Below are 18,039 nucleotides of genomic sequence, written 5' to 3'. Positions count from 1 at the left end.
CATTTATTAATAATCTTTCTAAGTAATAACATTATCTCTTTGAAGAAAAAGTTATTCTTTCAACTTTTTACGTTTCTGTTATACGAGTATTTTTTAGTAATTTATTCAATAAGGAAAAGTAATTACACAATTATTTAGATTAATCCATTATAATTATCTGCATTTAATTTGTACCGCATAAAAGAATACTATAAAATTAAAAATTTGAATGTTTAATTTCCTAAAAAAAGGAATATAAAATAGTATTAAATTTTAATATCGTTATAAATGAAAAAGTATTGCATTTTTTAATACAACTTGTTTTAGACCATTAATTTCCTGAAACGAGATATTATAATTTAATCATGCGATCATTTTTTTACTTTAAAAACAGAAATTAATTTGCGGGTGAAACTCAATCTTACTTTCATAATTAATCGATAACATCTGGCAAACTAATCGTTCGAGATAGTAACCTTGCATTGATTTGAAGCGATAGAGTCTTAGCTTTTAAACGAGACCAAGATCATCTTGCTGTGATTATTCTATGCAAAGAATACAAAAAGAATAATAGAACTAAAAAAAGACACAAAAGAGAATTCAACATTGCTAGAGCATCTTTTGTTGCTAATTTAGTGAAGAAAATTATTCTAATTATTAAACTGGTTTATTATTCTCTCTCACATTTATTATTCGAAACATCAATACAATTTAAATAAGCATTGCATTTATTAAGTTTTTTAGTTATTAGTATGTATATCAACAATTTATATAATATTGATGATAAAACGAAAGAAAATGATTTAAACGAGAATGAGGGTGATGCGTTTGATGAGATCGTCTATCAATGTTCCTAGATAGTGTTACTGGCTCATCGATTGCTCATTTATATGACCTGCATAGTCTCAAATGGCTCACACGCCCATAAATCATTCTCTCGGCTTTCAAGCATAATTAAGTATGACGGACAATCGATTTTCACTAACTTCGAAGCTCAAATAAGTCAAAAAGCGCGCTATAAGTTACGTCCGCATGATTAAAATTCACCTCGTCAGAGAAACGCCCGTTCATAGTAATTTACGTCACAATATAAAAGCATGTTATACAGAAAAATGTATAATAATAAGTTTATATATTGTAAAGTAAAATATATACTTAGCACGCTTTTTTATTAACATTATGCCACTGTTATGTAAGAAAAGAAAAAAGTGGGGTAGGTACGATTCTTTGAATTACATGAGTTAGTTATTAGTTAATTTATAATTGCATAAAAATAAATAACTTTTAGTTCATTGTAATATACTTATTTTTTTATATAAAGTTAAGTCGATAAAAATCAATGTCTTTCTGTATTGGCGCCTTATATATTTCATAGCTTTTACGGTCAACGAAGACATTATGCGACACATTAAAGCATATAATCGAGTTTTCTGTCACGTTGATTATACCGAGCTACAAAGGCACGCCATTTTGGATTGCCAGTTTCACTGCTTACATGTCTTAAGAAGTGGAATACGATGGAATACATTAAATTTCAATCGTATTTCTTCGCACGGAGATGCGCAATACAAATATCTGTAATATTTTTAAGCAATGTTTGTAAAAGCGACGCATGCGTCAATTTTTCCAATTTAATTTCTTTATGGTAGTTTCTTGTAGTGGTTCCTCAACAATGCGTCAATCTGGAGATTTAGAGAGACTATCCATTTATCTATAGTTCAAATATACGGTTAATCTCGCATACGCGATGATAGCAAATTCGCTATTACCGGCTTCGTATGGGCTACTTCTGTCGGCGTGCCGAAACCAATTATCCTTCCGCATTCAATTCCGAGGCTTTGCTTGGGAGTACGGGCGCTCTCGAAACGCCGTGTCAATCACTCGCCAATTAATTCCGGGAAATTATTGCTAGGATTGATTTACGCAGCCGGCGCGCACCTGACAAGCGGATCAAGCGCGTAAAGTGCACTTGCCTCCGACTTCGAGTAGTATGACGATCTATGGGACAGTATAGTAGATATCAGTAGATATCACGTAATATCTAGTCTAGCTGTATTCAAGCGTGATCGCTTTGAAAATTTCAGCATGTCTCCTTAAAATACATACATATACATAAAATGATAAAAACAAATAGAGACTTGTGTTAATAAAGTATATATTCCTTAAAAAAAAAAATATATATATATACACATTCCTGTAAAATATCTTTTTTATTCATAAAATTGCGGTAAAAGTGAAATTCAGTAAATGTATACCCTTACAAGGGCTCTAATTTATAAATATGAGTGTAGTGAGATAAAGGGCTGCATCTCCATCCTCCCAAAAAATTAATCTGACCCAACCCAATTTGTATCGGTGTGATAATGATATTGCTTATTAAAAGATATAAATTTAAAATATAAAATTTAGTAAATGTATACATTTACTGATTTCACGCTTTTACTGTGACATATATACATATCTACATCAAATGCAAATTATATGTACCTTACAATACTAGAAACTGATTAAAAAGAACTAAATATTCTGATTTATTATATAAGTTGAATATCTTAATTATCTCAATTTATCTGATAATTTTATTCCAAAATATATTACAATGTTGCACGCTCATTACCACATACATATATTAAAAGCATATAAAGAATAGAAAATAAATTAAAACGACCATGTAAATGATCAGGCATAATACTTTCTTGTTATAATTAAAAATTCATAAATCTCTTGCAAAATTGCATCTTATTTATCGTGTTAATTGGGATAAATTGCTCGCTCAAACAATACAATTCGAAATTCTGATAAAAAAGCACTCTCCTCGTATATACAATTAAAATCGTTAAAATATATCTGCTTCTCTACACGGGGATGGAATTATAACTGCAAAATAATTTTTTTGTTCTTTATTTGATGTTCAACAGGAATTCGCTGCGTTCGCCCGCGGCTATAATTATCCGTTTCGCGATTCTGAAAATCGAACGATTCGCGGAGCACGGTCGAAGTTGATAACGATCTCCCGCGGAAAGTTGAGAAGTCAAAAAGTCGGACGTACGAATATACGTAGCGTGCAGACCATAGGTAAGGCGAGCATTCGCGCGCGTGCGAGCGAGCTGAACGAGGCGAGCGGCCGCGATAAAGTTTGCGGGATATTTCGCCTTCAGGTTCGTCCAAGTGAAGCAGAAGGAGAGAGAGAGAGAGGTCGAAGGTGGTGTAGAATAGAGGCGGTCGCGTCGGGATGCAGCGTCAGTCGAAGGCGCTCCGCGATTGCTACCGTGCTGGATTCCCTCCCAGCCAGTTAAGTCGAATCAATTGGAAAAGTTCGATTTCCCCCTCGTTTAAAGGCGCCGCGTTCCGCGGGATCGCCGCCGCGTGGCTTTCCCTTTGGTTTAAAGTAGCGATAGATCAGAGGTTGCTTCCGCGCGGAAGCCCGCGAAAGCCCGAAACTTGGCCGCACGTAGCCTCCTGGCTCCTCCGTCCGCTTCCTCTCGCTCCGCGGCTTTCTTCGTAACATGAAAGAAAGCCGGGCGATATCGATGAGAGATCGTGCGCTGACATGCGCTTTAAAACTAAATACTATACAATTCAATTTCAGATTTGCTTAAACATATAAATTTTTTATTTGTTTATCAAAATTTGCTTTGCACCAACTGCAGTTTATTTTTTAAGAAGGAGATGAAAAGAATTGACTTGAGACTGAACTATTCACCTGAAAGCACGAAATGGGAAAAAATTGTTACGGGCGCTTTTGTTTTATATCGCGGCGAGAGCAATTCCGTTATTACATTTTACCGCAATTGGTTGAAATTCGTTTACCGCTTCGCGCGAAATCGGCTTAAAACGGCTCGACCGATCACGCAGCATGGGACTGTAGCCGCGTGTTATTCCAGTGTAACGAGGTTCAGGATTGCTTTTAAATTTCAATGCAATTTGCTTTCAATTTTCTAGATAAGTACTTCACGGTTTAAACGACATAGCACTGTAACTCGGCCGTTTGAATTTAACTTTATCAAAGCAAAAACTGCAACTTCCATTTCGGTATCTATGTGACTAACTTACAATTAGGTAATCAGATCCTAATCATTCATTCTACACCTACATTTAGAAGCAATATCATTTCGTTGCATGTGCTTGTAAATTAATTAATCAATAATTTCTTAGATTTCATTTTTCTGTTGGTGTTTACGTTGAAATACATTTTTTTTAACATTGATATTACGTTGCATTTTCCAGCGAGGGATTTTTATGCGAGCGCGAGTAATACGCCGTTAATATGATTAAGTGGATATACGTGATATCCCTTTTAACAATGCAGCTCAGTGCGACGAATGCGTGAGAATTTCAATTTTCTATATCGGGGCATCATAATTTCATTATCGCGTATCATGAACGGCGAAATTTCAATTATCCGCCGTGTGAGAGGATCTCGTTTAAAGTGATTTTATCCGCGCGACTGTGACAAAATGTCCGAGCGCGGGCGCCGGGTAGATTTGCTGACTACCTACATCGGTTCACATAAAACAATATCCGCGAGTCCAATAAGAAAAGTCTACTTATATACGTTTGACAGAGAGAAATACGAAGCGTCGTGTATCGTCCGATGCAATAATGTGCAATGTTGGCCGTTATAGAGATTTGTCGGATGTTGGACAAAGTGGTAGAGAAGACAGAAGTGGAGAAAATATAACGATGTGAACAAGAGAAAGAAGGTGGTCGATTGCAGGACGAGGCGGGACGCAAGGAATAGTTCCTGGCTACATGTCTGTCGGCAATATTTTTATTAGGTCAAACGTGCCGGATATGACAACGATATCGTGCAATGCGATGTAACGTTTACGTTGGATTAACGTGGTTCGCTGAATTAGCTCGCGTAACTATTATCGCAAACACCAACACGGGCCGCCCGCCCGCCGCTACGATTCGCCATTATCGTCATTGCCGCTAACTGCGGAGGGACCGTAATTTTCGCCCGTTGATTTCCGATGGTTCTCCGCGTCTGTTTCCGTATTTCCCTCGACCGCAACAGCGGGCCTCCGTCCATCTCCTCCACGAATGGCGGCCCGAAAGTTTACGAAAACGCCGCTCGCAGCGATTTCCGCGACGCACGATCGTCCCTCATCCTGCCGTCCCTCCCTTGTCACCGAATGATTTGTGCCGTTCGATCTGCCGCTTGACAAAACAAGTCGTTACGCCCGCGCCGCGCCGCTGCGGGAACGGCTGACCCGTGCATGTCGCTATCTACTGGCCGCTCCGTCGCGACTCGTAAAAGGGGCGACGCGCGACGTTTATCTCGCCGGTGTGGTCGCAGTCGTCAAAAAGTTCGACTCTCGTTTCTCTCTTATCCCGCACCCACCAAACTTAGTCGTTAAAACGCCCTCCCGCGCGCACGTCACATCCAGAAGTCTCTCTTGTTTTCATTCCAGTTCGTAAGAATTTCAGTTGAAAGTTTGACCAAGACGGAATAAAAATTCGTACAAGCGAGTAAAACTAAGTCGGAATCGTACTAATTTCTTTATCGAATAAAGACTTTCCTAGATCATAGGGTAGTACAGTGATTCTTTAAAAAATTGACAATAAATTTCATTTATTAATATTATATAAATTTATAGAAAAATATTGTACGAAGAGATGTTTGTTGCCTTAAAAGTTTATCGAAATAGATGGGTATCTATCTATGCATTAAGTAAAAAGTTTGAACGGTAATTATGACGTAGGTTTGAGTTTTGGCGGATTTAATTTCAAACTGAGAGTCATTGGACGCTACATGTTGCATGACTCTTGCATTTTGCCAAAATATTTGAAGCACTGACAAGAAGCTTGATTTGCACAAACCATCTGTCTGCTGTTTTTCTGCTATGGACGTGTCATCGTGCAGCCTCGTAGAGTATCGAAACATACCTGTTGACGACAGGATTAAATAGCGGTAACAAGTACGACGTACAACGAGAGCTTTCATTTGTATAGTGCACACTTCTGCGATCACGCCGGCGCTGCGCGTCAGTTAAAATTTAAATGTCCATAATGTACCTGTCAGTTTTTCGCTTTGCTTAAAATAGTAACGGATTAATCACATGCCTCTACCAATATAGAATCTCCCACAATTTTCTCGTGCGTTCCCGTTAATTAAGAGGCAGCCAAAAATGAAGCAATTTCGCCCGGCGAATCGGCCCTCAAACGGAATTCGCGATGAGCGTCCCGACGCCGCGACGCGACGGCGCGGCGCGGCGAAGCGATTTTCTTCTGTTCGGTGAAAAATTCTCGGGTGTCGGTTCACGGTTCGTTTAACAGATTCCATGCCTATTTCGCGGCCTCCCGATAAATTCAGGAATCAGTCGGAGGATTTGACGCCGGACCCCTGCAAACAGACGTAGATGGTGACTGCGGGGATTCTTCTTTCATTAAATCCCGAACAATTCACGGCGGTCGCTTTGTTTAAAGCACAATGAGACCATAGATGCGGTGCAGTCAGTGGGCGTGGTAACACGACACGGTTGAAAATCGAGATGGCTTCGACCAAAGCCTTAAGAACTAGGAGATTCCTTCGTCGCGCGTTGCGATCTCTTGGGAAGCTACTGGGGAACGGTGATAAGGACAGAAGTCGAAGACAATGCCGAATTCGAATTGAGAATCCATCTTCATGAATAAGAAAAATGTTCGTCGCGCCAGAAAAATCGTTATAGCATCATTATATCGTACGGTATCACTATAAATTATTTATGATATCATTTTACTAGCATTAATTAAATGTTACGGCAAAGAAAAGAACTTTAGAATTATTAATGAATTATTAATTTTACTGAAGACCATCAGAAAGTAATTACGACGTCGTGAATATCGAAAATTAAGCTTTTTATCCTACTTCTTTCTTAGATATTTTTTATAGGCAAATATTAATTTCGTTTTGCAAATTAACTCCGTAAAATGATCATTCAACTCCGGTTACTATTATTACATTAGTTGATATTAGACATCTCCTTGTTCCTTCCTCAGATCAAAGGATCTACGAAGGATAGCGAGGAGATATTGTATGCAGTAGGTCACAGTCCAGGCTCTTGATAACTATATCACCCGCGCTATTGCAACCCTTGACAGCGCCAAGGTCTCCCTTTGAACCCACCAAGTTTCCTCATGAATTCTCGAAGTACTTGCTACGGCGAAGACCATCGAGAAGCGATATATCGCGATATACGGCAGCTCCTAGCACGCAGCTGAGCCTCTGGCCGGTACCGCCGCTCGGCGGAGCGGATAATACGGTTTTAACGAACTGTTTTCCATAATGCAAGTAAAGCATTATCAGGCCGTTGAGTGTAGTGGAGTCGTATACTGCCGGATAGTGGAAGCCGTTAGCCTTAACGCTCAGATCCTTGAACCTCGAGGGTGGCGTTATAAATTTTGCCACCCATCCAATATAGTGAAAAAAAAAAACGGAGGAGAGCGAGAAAAAACACTAGTGCGCGGAAGAGATGGTTGGCGTAAAAAAAAATTCGAAAACGAACGACGAGATGAAGAAGGTGGTCAACCTCGTAAACGAGAGGTAACTATTATAGAAGCGGAGAATTGAAGATTGTAATAAAATAAGTAAATCTGCTATAAAATTCAGACAGTTGAAAAGGTATTATTAAGGATAAAAGTGTAATTAAAATGGTACGGTTGTATCAACGTCATCTTTCTCTATTTTTGTTTCTTTTATTTTTCATATTCTTATTTGCGAAAATCCATTAGCGAGCAGATAAAACAGTAAAATGGCGCATAAATTTAACAAGCGACTCACTGAGCTGAATGTAAAGCCAGAAACAGGAGCGAAAACTCGTGCTAGAATTCGAAAAATGTCAACGGACTACGCTATTCGGTTACCCCGAACGCAAGACAAATGACGGTTAAAACGGGAATTGCGGCTATCGTGAAGTTAAATCGATGCGCGGCTGACTGGTTTCGAATAGTAGATTTTTTAATATTATATCGGTGATGCTGGAAATACGGGTCGCGACAGGTCGATATCTCGATAATGCATCGTCGGGGCTAACCGATTTGCATTGGTTACTTCACGCGCAGGCGGAGGATAGCACTACATGAATCATTGCGCGTGATGGAAACACAGGGAGGAGAACAAAAGTGGCGAGCGGACAATGATACGCTAATCATGAGTGGAGAATGTCGCGATGGGAAATGAAACGAGGAAGCGATGCATTAATGGATCGCAGGCCAGATCATTAGTCTCGAATCCTAATTTTTTCACTTAAATAGAGGGTGGGGGATGATGCTTATATATATATATAAGCATCAAAATTCATTCATCATTTATTATTTAGAAGGATCACAATCCATGGTCTTGGCGATTAACTGACCAAAATCGATGACCGTATCGTCATGACGATTATAATGATAGCCAGTAGGATCGATAAAAAGTCTTTACTGCTAATTAGGTTAATTATTGACTGGCGAGGTAAACGTTTCTTATCCGGTCTAATTTTTTCATGCGCGTCAGATAATTAAGCGGATAAAAAAAGACGGCAAATATAACTTTTGTTCCTAACGCCACTTCAATCGATCTTAATCCATATTATGAAAATAGCAGGTATAAGAATACTTTTTCTTTACAGGTCAACTCTTTTAGGGGCAATATAAGACGGGAGATGGCAGGTATTTTTATGTCTTCTAATTGCAGAGAGAGAAAGAGCGTGTTACCGCGTTATATATATTATTAGCAAAAGAGCGTAAATAACAATATTCCCTGAACTAATTAATATAGTTTCTGCACAGTGCATTATTTTACAACAAATATCGAACGCAATATAAGTAGAAATTAATAGATTATGTATAGCACGGGGTGTTGCGTCAAATATTTTAACCCATTTACAAATGTGCATTATTAATGGGAATCAAAAGTACTAATGCGAGTATACATTGCGCGATAGCATATAGAGCATTGTAATGTGAATGTTTGTAACAAAACAGGATCGAGTTTTGTATTCATATGTATTATACACACATACAACGTTCCAGAAAGAGTAAAGTGAATTAAGCGGCACAGAGCTTCGCGGATAAACTCCCATGCATATATATCCGCGGCACAAATATGAAACGAATATAAACTAGCGGATACCGCACGTGCAAATATTCGCGTGATGCGTGGGATGCGCCGAAAGAATAAACATTCGGCCCTCTCCGCGCCCAACAATTCGGCGCTCGAACAGTTCGTAATAGTTAATTAAAGCGGATCGGGCATTTCCATTAAAACTTGGATAGTGCAACCGCGGATAAATTGAAATATTCACAAAGGACGTCGGCGCGCATAGGCGGAGCGATAAAGACGACCATAAACGCGCCGCTTTGACGGCTATTTGCGTTTTGCAGTTTACGCTACGCACTCAGATATCGCTCGTTATCATCGATACGTGCCGCCAATGGTCCACCACCCGGTCTAGTAGCCGCGGAATACGTTTTATTCTATGGCGACAGGCAAAGCACCGTTGATTGTAACCACTTATGGAACACGCGCGTACCATCAAGCGATAGTCGAACTCAATCTCCGTATCGACGCGATGTATATATCTTTCATCGGCGTTTGGCATGGCTAACAAAGTTAAGATCAATAGACTCGCGCCGATTTAATACCGACCCGTCAAACCTCGCTGGATCGAGCGCAAGTTTCCAGCGCGCAGCGGCGTAACGTGTCGATATATCGCTTTATCGGATTAGATTTTTAAATTGAATTTCGCGTGAGTTTAGGAATCTCGGAGTCGAGATGCGATCTAAGTCAAATCGATTTTTCCAGCTCGTACCTTCGCGTGGTACTCTTTTTCCTTTCAAGAATACTGACGAGAACTGAAATTCTTCGCTTGTTTCGATCGTTGAATTTCGTTCGATTTCGTCCGCGAGAACTGAAACCCTTGCGAAAGTACGTCTCCATATGCGTGAAAGATAAAATTGCATAAATCTGTGACGACGTTGCGGAGATATACGTCGTGACATGAACTACCGCGAGCGTTCTTTAAATACTACAAACAACTGGGTACGAGGCATGTCGATTTCAGGGCGGCTTTACATCCAACCCCGTTTAAGGGAACATTGCATGCACATTGCGTTCCCACGACCTTTCCCGTAGCAGCCGACCGCGTAAAGCGCGGTAACATTGCAAAGCGCACCTTTGAAGTCAATCGGTCCACGTCACAAAGTTCCGAAGAAGTATATGTCCGAGAAAGAGTAACGCGTTTCGATGACGTCACAACGGATCAAGAACCCCCATCGCGACAATACCTCGCTCGCAAGACGATGTATGACGCAAACGCCCGTTCCCCTAAGTCGGACGCCGATGACGTCCGTCAGCTGGGAGTCTATAGCCGCTACATATGTAAACTGTAAAGTCCGTAATCGAGCGTAATTATTCAAACGGAGAATATACACCATTAAGGTTGTTTTATCGATCGGGTGATGGTCGAACGAAGACTCGCTATAGCAAAATGTTCGTCGTCGCTCCGGGCGACGTTCAATCCTTTTTCTCGCGGTCCGCTGATTGCATTTTGCGCGTCACGAGGTCGCAAATTTCATGCCTCCCTCCGTCGACGAGAGCGTCAACGAACTGGAAAGCATCCGTGATCAGTTGTCTATGGGAGTTGGACTTACCTGTGGTTTCCGGCGCATTCCTTGATGTCCTTCCTCCATTATTTGAAGACTCGAGTAAAGAAGTCTATAAGTAGCTTATCTTTTCAATAAAAAAGACTTTATGCGTATCAAGTATCTATCTTTGAGGAACTTATATTTATAATGCTTCTTCTGCAGTCTTGTGAAATGTGGGACGTAGGTATAAATTAATAACGTACAGATCAATAATTTATTAAAGCAAAACTTTATTATAGCAATAGTGAACAATGGATAACTATTAAAGATTTTTAACATGTTTTTTTTTTTTGATAAAAATAGCGATTGGATGTTTAGGTTTAGGTAATAGGTGAATATCTAAAAGGGTCTCTTATCGTACGAAATTCTTTGAACTAAAAATTACCTACAGTCGTGTATTAACGATGATAATCGCACATACGTGTCATTAAGTCTGAATTCTTAGGCGGCGCGTACCGTGAATCGATCGATCGTGTATCGCGTGCAACGCAGATTAAAATTATGTCAGTATATTTAGTGCGATTCCGCTTTCGTTCTCAATCCAAACATGAAATTTACAAGAAATTTACAAGACAATTTACAAAAGACAATTTCTCAAGATGTAGACAAAAAAAATTTGATTTTATCCCGAGATAAAAATGATTTTCCACGTATCTTACGCAGCTTTTCGAAAAGTCAGTTTTGTCCTGATCCGAAAGTATTTTCGTTGGACAAGCGCAGAGTGACGCGTGTGGCCGAATTGATTCAATCGATAGACATATCGCCCGGTGCGAACAAACAGAACGTTTGGCGCGGTGCTTGGAGAAAGATCGATATTCACGATTACGTTCCATAAACAAAACTGCCGATGCGCCGATGCACGCCGAGGTACGGTGGCGTTACCTCGAGCGGTGCCGGATCCGTCCCTTACATCGTGCGGCTAAATTGAATTCCCCCTAAGCGGTATATCGGCATCTACGAGCTTCAGAACGACTCACGGCGCGCTACCGCCCGGCCCTAATTTCCACCCTTGATCGCTCTGCTGTCGACAGGAACGAGCAGAATGCAAAAAAAGAAGCGTACCGAAAGAACGAAGAAAAATACGGCGATGATGAAGGATGAGTTTTCCACGATACGAATGGACTATTAATCTCGCACGCGCGCGCGAGTTTGCTCCAATTTTCTGCTTTAAGGCAAGATATATCCGTAAAAAAAAGGGGGAAAGAAAAACGGTCCACGGGAGAAAAACCGGCGCCGGTGACACGAGAGCGGAAAGAAAGACGGGCGAAATTAAGAGGAAATCGGTCAACGGATCATTCCCGCTCTTCCGTAATCTTCGGGATAAAAAAAAAGTAAAGGGTATACACGCAGCGCCATGTGTAGCAAAATCCTTCCCCGTTCCATTCCACCCCTCCTTCGCTACACAACTCGAGAAACGAGTCTACGCTTCCGATACTTGAAACCTAAGACAGTCGTCGGCTAGTCCTAGTGATATATTTTAATAAATCGTTATCGCGGGTCTATCCTTCCTTTCCCTTCCTCCTATCATAGTAGTATGTCGTCGTAACTAATTATTCAGTTAGGGCGTCTCTTCCCCCCCTTTGCGTTTTCCCTTACACGAGTAACCACGAGTAGGGACTGTCACCCAAAATTGTTTCGTGTCGCATACATTAAACCGAGTCTATAGTCTATCTCGCCTTCTCGCGGTCGACGTTGCGGGATAATCGATTAGGATTTCGCAGGCAGTGTTGTTTGAGGTTTTACTTTTTTTTCTTTCTTTTTCTCGTTCGGATGCGTTTCGAGCTCACGTGTCGACGAACAGCGGCGAAAATACTTTGCCACGCTAGCCGGGCAGGCTAACTTCTCTCTACGTCGCCGATCGATCGTTCCGCTCGCGATATCCCGCCGCATCAATCGCATTCACGCAACATACAGTAATCTTACAAATAATATATCTAACAACTTTAGGTTCAACTTAGATTGCTTTCCGTGATCACGCCTACTCCAACCCGAAGCGCGCCCTCGTGCACTCGCATCGGGCACGCACTTCTTCGCATTCTGCGACGGGGACCACATCGTCCAGGATCGATACACCCTTCCCCGCCCTTCCTCCCTCCCTCCGTAAACACGCAGTCGACGTGACGTGGTCCGCAAGGATTGCACGAAGGCGCTCTTAGCCAAAGTTCGTGTACTTTACTATTCTATCGTAATATTACGTTTGCTTTTACTCTTTTTATAACTTTCTTTAAATATACGATAGGTAGGTTACTATTCTTTACGTATCAATCCGTGACATCACGCAATCGCACGCACGCACACACTCTCACACGCGTACATAACACTCTTTCGACCGTTCTTCTTTGCTCCTCTCTATATCCAGACGTGTTTGTGATCTAGTACGATTCGGGACGTCGGTTGATGGCTGGAGGAATTTAAGGATGATTTGTTGATACGAGTGGACCGAGCGGATCGACGAGGAGCGACCTCCGGGAGGTCGTGCGCTAGAATCCCCGAGAGCGACGAAACTACGAGACGCGGCGGAATCCTCGCCGATCCGCGCGACTTCGCGCGGCTGGTTCGGTCGATCCGAAAGTCTCTCGATTTTATCCCTAACGTGTGTGTTCGGCCTTAATCCTACGTCATAATACTATTCAATACTTGTTGAAGCTCATAATAAGTACATACTCGAGGATTAGAGATTACCGATTATTGTATTATTCTCTTACGTCTCCCTAGATCTCGCTTAGGTACAACTCCGCTATTCCGAGATCTCTCAGATCTCTTCAGCGGTTTTCCTTATCGAAGTCCCTCCTCTTATCGCGTACCGTCTCGCATAGGTTGAGCCTTATAGGTACAAAAGGTAAATCGTCAATTGCGACGATCTCTGTACAGAAGTTAATAACAGCCGCGCGCGCCGAGGCTCGATCGGGCATCCTCGCGCTGCTATACATATTACCGAGGATACTGTGGGTATTACGATATAAATGTCTATGTACAAACTTAAAAGTAAAAATGAAACTATCACCGATGCGATGAACTATTATTTAAGGGAACTGAAATCCGTGTATAGAAAGGCGTCATGACCTCCTCTACTACTCATTTATTAGCTTACGTGTATGTGTGCTGTATGGCTGGCTGGGTGCTATCTCGATACGTCGATCGTTTGACAAACCGCGCTAAATGAGCACCGGTAAACATTTGTTTTCGCGTTGATTATAAAATGTACGATGGAGATCTCCGAAGAAAAGTCGGACGGACGCTAACACGAACGCTATTTCCGCTATAATGCGAGTTCTGCATCATATTTTCATGGACGATTGCTAAACGAGGACGTATATATTTGTAAAATTAGCGATGAAGCGTGATAAAATTGAATTTCTGTTATTTTCGTGCAAGTTCGAAAAATATCGGTTTGCACCGAAAAATGTTCACTTATCCAGATATTCCAGTTTTGAATCAACTTGACTGCAAGCAGTCAAAATACTAACAATAGATTAAAATCATACCGTTGCTTTTAGCAGTAAGTCTTCTCTGTCGTTTTTTTTATAAAAATATAACGCTATTATCTATGTACAGATAATCACGAAGTCGGAAAACGCCCATTTCCATGTCCGAAAAAGCTCTCGAGCGATATAAAAAAATTAAAGCTAACAATAATGAGAGAAAAAGAAAAGAAAAGGTAATCGACGTATTTAACGTTGATAAATCAAGTATAACGGCATATGTCGAAACTCCAATTGATTTTCGGGCGAAGCAAATTTCATGGATACCGCGCTGTAGGCTTTTCTATGCCAAAACATGGATGTGTCGGATGTACGCGGATAAAAAAAACGCAATGCTGGCTCCGATAGCCCGCGCAGCCGCGAGTCCGGAAGTCGTCGAAACGATCGCCCGCCTCGATGTGCCCCAGCACCGCGTTTAGCTTTGTTGGCGGTCGTTACTCCGGTTTACTTAGCGATATCGCAGGATGCAACGAGAGATCTCTCCGGTTGTGTTCATCGAAAACTTATAAGCAAACATGTATATCTCTATGCTAATATTAGACTTATCTAAGCGGAAAATGTGTACACGGGACTCCCTAAGTCCAGTATTATATACAGTGCACGGGCGCGTACATAACGATTGCCGTTAGTCGCTCATTAAGCGCGTAATGCGTTTTTGGTGTACGCGCGCGCGTGTGTGTGTGTCCGTTGAGGAAAGAATCGGATAAAAAAAAGGAGACAGGCTTGAAGGAAATGTACGTATGGATCTGAGACCACGAGTCTTGCCGGTTTCCTCGGGAGGAAATAGACCCGCGTAGCACCTTGATTCGAAGGGAGGAATGGGAGAAGGGAGAAGGTTCCTCGCGAACTGGAGCGCGATGTGACACGACACGCGAGTACGACGCGCTTTTGTCGACACAATGCGAATGTGTACAGGTACAAAACGCGGCGTCATCGCGCGTTCGTTCCGCCGTGCGTTTCACGTAGGTACGCGAAGAATAATGACGATGATCGGAACGGCACGAAGGTTCCCGCAAACAAAAGATAACGGTCGGTAGCTCGAGCGATCGTCGAGATGCGATATATGAAGGGTAAAATGAAGGAAAACGCGGTGGTGCGGAGGGGTACGAGGTCTGGTCTGAGGGGGTGGTAGGTAGAAAATAGGCGTGTGCGCGCCGCAAAAATGGCGAACGTGATATGGAAAGCTAACCAGCGTCGCGCGAGCGCAGCAGCGCGGCGATTCGCACGAAAGTCTCTAAAGCCGATAATAATCTCATATGTAACCTGCGTGACGTCGTAAACGCGCCCGTTGGCCACGTTTCGTTTTTCTCTTCTCCTTTCCGGCGCGACGTTTTACCTTTCTTTCCTCGACTGACGCCGCCGCCGCTTCCTCTCAGCCTCTCGCGGGGTGCGAGCCGTAGCGACTGGTTCTCCAATCGATGCCTTCCACCCTCGTTGTCGGGAAAGCTTCCACCTCGACTTCACTCGTCGCAGATGCAAAAACAACTGCTGGAGAACGCTGCCTTTCTCCCTTCGACGCACCGCTTAACCGCTGTCGACGTTCTATTGGTAATCGATATCTCGGTCACGATGATATCGCGATCAACATCGCGTCGTCTTCCGTAAATGAAGCTCCGATATCGTATGTACACATAATATATTCCCCTCCATCTCGTAAATTAATTAAAAGTTCCAGGAAAGGGAAGTGCGCGTTTCTCCATTCAGCTCTTCCAGCAACGACCGGTTCAGGTGTGTGAGAGGAATCGTAATTTTATCTACGTTTCTTCGGCACAGAAGGTATCATCTGTTCACCCCGAGTAACATCACTCCGCGCGGTTTGCGCGTCCGTATCGGAATTTACAAGCCGAGGATCGTCCCGCTGTCCCGCGCGCTCGTGGTTTCTCGCGGCATCCAGCGTTCGGTCTCATTTTCGCAGCTCGCGCGCGACACGTCTATTTACAGCGAAGCGAGTACGATATACATATCTATATATCTATATATATATATATATATATATATATATATATATATATATATATAACGAAAAGTCTCGAGTGCACGACGAATACGGAACTGGAATATTCTCGCGGGTCACCGACCGCCAATAAACTCGATGGTCACTCGCGATCGGTAGCGCCGACGAAAGGCTCTCGTATGCACGATCGATCACGCGTACGTTCTTCGCACCTTTTTAGATTTTCAGTTCACCGGCTCGCGAATCGCAGCTCGGCCTCAGTCACTTAAGAGTCCTCGAGTAACCAACGGGCCGAGTGCGGTGGCGTGACCGGCCAACAAGAAGGCCAGGCCGATCCAACCGGTCGTGGTCCAGCCGCGATTCCTCGGCGGGACGCTTATGCGTATCATCGTGTCATCGTAATCTCGGCTCGTCGAGGGACCCAACGATCGGCTCCATCAGACGAGGGGCGTGCCGTACACCTCGTTCGTGTGTAGATTCTGATTGCTGTCGTTTTGTCTCGAGGCGCATTGCTGCAACAGAGAAAGCGTGTGCATTGAGAGGCATTGAGAGACTGTGAAGGGAGTTGCAACTCGATTCCCCGATGTATTGTATTAAATGTTGCCTCGTATACCGTGTATCACGTGTTCGAAATTGGATGTCAACGATTGCTGCATGAAATCGGTTCGCGCGATGCCGTAAATAAATATAAATAAATATCGTAACCGATCACAATCGATTTTACAGCATGTTCATGTAGATCACAAGAGATTATTTACGAATTAATTCATTATGATATATAATAAAATATTAACGATCGCCTTAATACAAGCGCAAATATTTATGTACAGCGAACGTAAAATGGGCTAGCCACATTAATAATTTTGCCGTGCAAATTGTATTTCGATACGCGTTAAGAGTTGTCGTTACATAATACATAAAAGATTACGAACAATTTTGAACAATCACAGAGTAATTCTCATTTACTGCTATCAAATGCAATTATATTTATCGATACACATTATCGATATACGGGTATATTTTCCCACAATAAACTCTACCTCGCGTCGCGCAATTTTGTGATAAATATTTAATTTCCGTCCATCCGTTCCGATGCATATAAAGATATGAATATACGTAGAATCCGTTGAATTGTACATCGCTTTGCAATGCAAATTTTCGAACGGCTCGATTACGGTTTATGACGATCCTATACGTATATGACGAACGATGATATGAATATCTGAGATATACGGCAACGTTATTTCGCTCGCGTATAAAAATGCTCCCGGCATCTGAAGAAATATATCAGTCGACGCTAGCAAACCGATCCCGGAAGAGGAGCGAGTAGGATGAATCGACTTACCGCTTGCTTTCTTTCCCAGCTCTTCATCGCCGACTTGTACTTCTCGAACTCGTGACACCAGTCCGAATAAATCTTCTGGTAGTCGTTGGACTTGGCGGGTGCCGAACATCTGTGCGCGTCCACGGTGATGTTATACGAGCACAGGAGGGCACCGCCGAGCCAGCAGTCGTATCTACCGGCGTCCTGCTCGTTCACGCCGACGATCACCAGACCCTTCTCCGAGGTCTCGATGAATTTGTCGCCGCCGGCGCCGTATTTGTACGCGATCTGATACCTTCCCTTCTCTTTGCTGTAATGGTACCACCGTACCTCTTGGTTCGCCAGCACCTCCGGCATCTTCACGAAGCATCCCAGATGCACCGACTGGCCCCACGTGACTACCAGTTTCCGTTTGCCGACGCTGCTGTCGCACACATCCGCCGTGGTGTTCGACACGTCTTGAAGAAGACTGCGCGAAAAGCAAAAGAGAAATTACGATTATACGCCCGAGAATTCTGTCGCAAACAACGTAATCTCGAACATTTACGTTGCCGTGATTTTATTTCGAAATATTTCGAAATTGAATTTTGATTCGCCAGCTGCAATTTTCTTTTTCCCTTTATTTCATTTTATTTTTTTTATTTTTGTAAAAAGTATTTTATTTCACCAAACGGAAATGAATCTGCGGA

At 42.4% G+C, this 18,039-nt stretch overlaps 1 protein-coding gene across 3 annotated transcripts in view; it reads right to left on the bottom strand.

The window, feature by feature from the left end:
• Positions 1-10,800: 10,800 nt before the first annotated feature.
• Positions 10,801-18,039, bottom strand: part of Sema2a (Semaphorin 2a) — a 307,709-nt gene continuing 300,470 nt past the window's right edge. For all 3 annotated transcript variants that reach the window (XM_071709912.1, XM_071709911.1, XM_071709913.1), the window contains 2 exons: positions 17,372-17,819; positions 10,801-16,538 (listed from right to left, as the gene is read on the bottom strand). In XM_071709912.1, coding sequence (XP_071566013.1) covers positions 16,464-16,538; positions 17,372-17,819 — 523 coding nt within the window. In that variant the 3' untranslated portion in view covers positions 10,801-16,463. The remainder of the gene's footprint in view (positions 16,539-17,371; positions 17,820-18,039) is intronic.

This window comes from Temnothorax nylanderi, unplaced genomic scaffold (assembly GCF_030848795.1).
Source record: "Temnothorax nylanderi isolate EJ_2023f unplaced genomic scaffold, tnyl_v1.0 TNYL_tig0082_pilon, whole genome shotgun sequence".
Classification (NCBI taxonomy): Eukaryota; Metazoa; Arthropoda; class Insecta; order Hymenoptera; family Formicidae; genus Temnothorax; species Temnothorax nylanderi.
Note: the sequence above shows the minus strand (reverse complement) of the source record. Positions and strands in the feature narration are given on the sequence as shown.